The sequence below is a fragment of the Argentina silus genome, assembly GCF_951799395.1.
Source record: "Argentina silus genome assembly, chromosome: 14".
In the NCBI taxonomy this organism is placed as follows: domain Eukaryota; kingdom Metazoa; phylum Chordata; class Actinopteri; order Argentiniformes; family Argentinidae; genus Argentina; species Argentina silus.
Genome location: NC_139668.1, coordinates 20,286,402 through 20,291,401, shown reverse-complemented (window position 1 = coordinate 20,291,401; position 5,000 = coordinate 20,286,402). Strand labels below are relative to the sequence as shown.

Sequence of the window (5,000 nt, the reverse complement as noted above, 5' to 3'; positions counted from 1 at the left end):
ACGCTGCTCCTCCTCCTCGGTGTGACCTCACAACAGGGCATAAAGACCGTGTGACGTCAATCATGGCTCGCCATCGCTGCCGTGAGTCCTCCTCCGCACGCGACGCGCGTCCAGTCTAAATAATCTTTACCTTCTCAACCTTTACATTTAAAGCCCGGTCGGAACCAGGACTTCCCAGGAGTGACTGAACGCAGCTTAGCTGCCGCTCTGCTGGGATCGCCACGGTAACACCAGAACTAATTTACCAAAACATCGGAGCCGAAACACAGAGACGGGAACCCTGAACAAGCACTCCTGCTCCCCATCATGACCCCGTGACTCTTGATGAGACGGCACGGTCAGCACTCGCTTTCCTTGAGATAATAAACATTTATAATAACGTTTAATCCAGAAATCATACATCCTGAAATCTGGGATTATCATCTTCATGTAGTATTACAACACCACTGAGTGCTGACCATATCTTTACTCTAAAAACAAACAACAACCAGGGGAGTCTGGAGAAGGCAGAAATCGGAGGACAGGCTCGGTGTAATGCCTGGAACGGGAATGAGGAATGGTATGTGTTTGATACCGTTCCTCGTTTCCGTTCCATGCATTGCAATGAGCCAGTCCTCCAATTTCTACCTCCACCGGCCTCCCCTGGCGAACACAGAGGGTAATGAAGTGAAGACGTACTGGTGGCCTCCCACTCCGAGCGGCTGAGCGTGCCCTGCGGACAGGAAGGAACGCAGCGTTAATACACAATCAGGATCATCTTCACAATTAATCAGGGTTATTTTCATTCATTCAATTAAATAATTGATTCAAGGTTTATTACAATGACAGTACTGGTGGTGTTGTGGACAGAGAGCCCCGACTCTCACTAACCTAACCCAGAATGGAGGCACATTCTGTCCCAGCCAGGGGAGGCTGGCGGAGGTAGAAATCGGAGGACGGGCTTATTGTAAACGCATGGAACAGGATAAGGAATGGTATCAAACACGCATGTATGACACCGTTCCTCATTCCGTTCTATGCGTTACAATGAGCCCGTCCTCCGATTTCTACCTCCGCCTGCCTCCCCTGTTTAAAACCACGTATATGACGATTAATGATGTGTTTCTGAGTGAGCGAGGGTGAGAGAGGTCTGAGTCCCCGTCTAGGGAAGCACAGCAGAGCATGTGAGAGGATTGTGTGTGTGAGAGTGTTGTGTGTGTGTGAGGATTGTGTGTGTGTGTGAGGATTGTGTGTGTGTGTGAGGATTGTGTGTGTGTTGTGTGTGTGTGAGGATTGTGTGTGTGTGTGTGTGAGGATTGTGTGTGTGTGTGTGAGGATTGTGTGTGTGTTGTGTGTGTGTGAGGATTGTGTGTGTGTGTGTGTGAGGATTGTGAGCCCCTCCAGCCCCCGGGTCTGAGGACGTTCACACCCACCAGAGGCAGTCGGGCGTCAGGGCATTCAGAGCGCTGCTTTGCGTGGTCGTACTCCTCCACAAGGCTGTCAGAGGCGGCCTTGTTACGCTCGTCCACGGGGAACGTCTGGGTGAGAGAGAGAGAAAGATGGGTCTTTAGAATCGTGGTTGTAAATGACAGTATTCATGAGAAAGGAGAAGGACGAGTCTGGGCCACGGTTCGGCCAGACGCCTGTGACAAAGACGATGATGCCAGCTCACCTGCCAAGAGCTCTCGCTCTCGCTCTCGCTCTCGCTCTCGCTCTCGCTCTCTCTCTCTCTCTCTCTCTCTCTCTCTCTCTCTCTCTCTCTCTCTCTCTCTCTCTCTCTCTCTCTCTCTCTCTCTCTCTCTCTCTCTCTCTCTCTCTCTCTCTCTCTCTCTCTCTCTCTCTCTCTCTCTCTCTCTCTCTCTCTCTCTCTCTCTCTCTCTCTCTGTGAGAATTCTTCACCTATAACTCAAACATGTTCGCAATGTTAGTTACTGGTAAATGGATAGAGGTTAGCTGGTAGATGGATAGAGGTTAGCTGGTAGATGGATAGAGGTTAGATGTTACTGGTAGATGGATAGAGGTTAGCTGGATAGAGGTTAGCTGGTAGATGGATAGAGGTTAGCTGGTAGATGGATAGAGGTTAGCTGGATAGAGGTTAGCTGGTAGATGGATAGAGGTTAGCTGGTAGATGGATAGATGTTTTTAAAAGGTTCAGGTCCTCTTGTGTTATTTGGGGGGCAGCTGGTGCTAATATCATAGATGTTTCCGGAGGCGAAGAGAAGATTCAGAAATGGAAACTTAATCAAATTGATGGCTGTCAGTCTGGGGGTCTGGATTAGCTGCTACACTAAACAGACACTGAAGTCGTCGCCCCCCCCCCCCCCACACACACACACACACACACACACACACACACACACACACAATTTGGGTTCACAGTAAAGCATTACATCAAAGAACCCAAATTCTAACAAAGGTCACACAGATATCATGGAAGGTCACACAGATATCATGGAAGGTCACACAGATATCATGGAAGGTCACACAGACATCATGGAAGGTCACGCTCTTCCCAACTCTTCCCTTCTCATCACAGCAACAGCTGCAGTTCCCCTTTCTGAAGCGTGATTAATTACAACTACGTCCTCCTTGTTATCAACAAAGGAGTGAAACTGTCTGGATCCCTGTGACTCTGATGTCTACCTCCAGCAGCCTCCCCCTCCCCCCTGGAGAGCAGCCTCCCCCTCCCCCTCCCGAGGGTCCGGTGGGTGTTTTGGTCGCAGCTTAGTGCTGTCACGCCTGATTGAACGCATCGATAGAACTTTGATTGGCTCAATCAGGTGTCAGGGCTGAGCTGATTCGCTAACACACGTCTGATTGGCTAGATTGGAGGACCTTTCACTGACAAATCACAACAAAGGCCGTACCTCTAGTGTTTATAACTGAGTTATTACATACCTCTAGTGTTTATAACTGTGTTATTACATACTTCTAGTGCCTGCATCCTCTGCATCAGCATCTTGTGTTGGTCGTTCTTGATGTGTTCCTGGAAGAACTCAGAGAACGTTTTCTTGAAGACCAGACGCATGTTGTACTTCTTAGCCATCCTGTCAACGACACACACACACACACACGCACACACACACTTAGTTTTCTGATGATATGAAATACATATGTAGAGAAGAATAAAATAATTAAATACTGTGTCTTTCTTAACATCTGTTAGGACATTTGTTTGGCACACAGAGGAAGACCTGGCATCACACAGAACAACCCGAAACACGGCAGACAGCAGGGAGGCTGGTGGACGTAGGAATCGGAGGACGGGCTCATTGTAGATTAGATTAGATTCAACTTTATTGTCATTGCGCAGAGTACAAGTACAGAGACAACGAAATGCAGTTAGCGTCTAACCAGAAGTGCAAAATAGCAGAAAGTGCAATGAACAGTATTTACAGGTAGTGCAATATATGATCAGTAGTAGTGCAGTGTAATATAGAATAATATAAGCAGTATAATATAGCAGTGCAGTATAGCAGTATATGAATTAGCAGTAGCATTATAGCAGAATAAATAGTTACAGTATGAGCAGTGTAGCAGCATATGAGCTGTATGGGTAATGCAGTCTAGCAGTATATATGTATTAACAGTAACATGAGGTAGATGCCGAATAAATATAAATATGGAATGCCGTATAAACAGTATAAACAAGTATGTACAGTATGTGCAGTAGTATTAAAGAAAATATAGGATATGTGCATTATGTGCATTATGAACAGGTATGTACAGAAGAGCAGTGGTAATGAGTAAGAGAAGGGGAACGCATGGAATTAAATCAGGAATGGTGTCAAAAATACCATTCTTCATTCCATACATTACAATGAGACTGTCCTCCGATTTCTGCCTCCACTGGCAGACAGATACATACAACACAGATACATACAACATATACAGTGGAGTTTACAGAGCTTGTTGATTAGATGAAACCGAGGACATCTTAAGGTATATCTTAACTCATTCACTGCCAAAGAGTTCCGGAACACTAACCACCCAGAGTGCCAAGTGTTTTATGTGGTGTTTACCTAGCAACAACACTCTGATTGGCTACAACATCAGGCATCATCATTTATGGATTTTTGGTGAAGAAACGTGTGTTTGCACACCATTATGTTCCAACATGTTGACATGATCACAGGTTGTGTGTTCGCTGCCACCCGGTGGTCGCTTCACCACATCACACCGTCACCACAAGTCAGTTTAATGCTGGCAGACACGACATGGAAGTGAATACAATCAACATGTCAGGTCACAATCAGTCAGACATGTATTGATAAGAGAACTCCCACACAAGCCTGTGTTTACGTTCTGTAGGTCCCAGACCCAAACGTCAACAACAGATCTGGATCTGAGGGATGACGGACGTGGACAGAAGTATTTCTTTTAAATAGAAGTTCATCAGGACTTCTATTCCCAGCAACACAACCAGAGACAGCATGGCGGGGTGTGTGTGTGTGTGTGTGTGTTTGTTTATAGCACTTTGAAACATCATCAGACAAAGAAAACAGGGCTGTGCATCTCAAGGGATTTAAACCTGTCACCAGAATATCAAATAAATAAATACATATATAATACATATATAATTATATTTATATACAGTACCAGTCAAAGGTTTGGACACACCTTGCCAAGAGTGTGCAAAGCTGTCATCAAAGCAAAAGGTGGCTACTTTGAAGAATCTAAAATATAAACCATATTCTGGTTTGTTTCACACTTTTTTGTTTACTACATAATTCCATATGTGTTCCTTCATAGTTTTGATGTCTTCAATATTAATCTACAATGTAGAAAATAATTAAAATAAAGAAAAACCATTGAATGAGAAGGTGTGTCCAAACTTTTGACTGGTACTGTACACCAACACAGGATCATGAGATCAACACTCACTCCTCAAACAGCGGGAAGTAAACCAGGAACTCCGGAACGTTGACCACGCCCTCCAGGTTGAAGTCATACTGACAGCCGAAGAGGGGGAAGTCGTCCTTCTTCTGGAAGGTCACGCTGAACACCTCGTTCCCAAAGGA

The 5,000-nt window shown here is 45.4% G+C and overlaps 1 protein-coding gene across 2 annotated transcripts in view; it reads right to left on the bottom strand.

Annotated features, from left to right (window-relative positions):
* rnmt (RNA (guanine-7-) methyltransferase) overlaps nucleotides 1–5,000 on the bottom strand; it is an 11,117-nt gene that overhangs the window by 1,405 nt on the left and 4,712 nt on the right. For both annotated transcript variants that reach the window (XM_083684297.1, XM_083684298.1), the window contains exons 7-10: nucleotides 4,864–5,000; nucleotides 2,909–3,026; nucleotides 1,413–1,517; nucleotides 679–712 (exon numbers count right to left, since the gene is read on the bottom strand). The exon at nucleotides 4,864–5,000 is cut by the window's right edge and continues 28 nt beyond it. In XM_083684297.1, coding sequence (XP_083540423.1) covers nucleotides 679–712; nucleotides 1,413–1,517; nucleotides 2,909–3,026; nucleotides 4,864–5,000 — 394 coding nt within the window. The remainder of the gene's footprint in view (nucleotides 1–678; nucleotides 713–1,412; nucleotides 1,518–2,908; nucleotides 3,027–4,863) is intronic.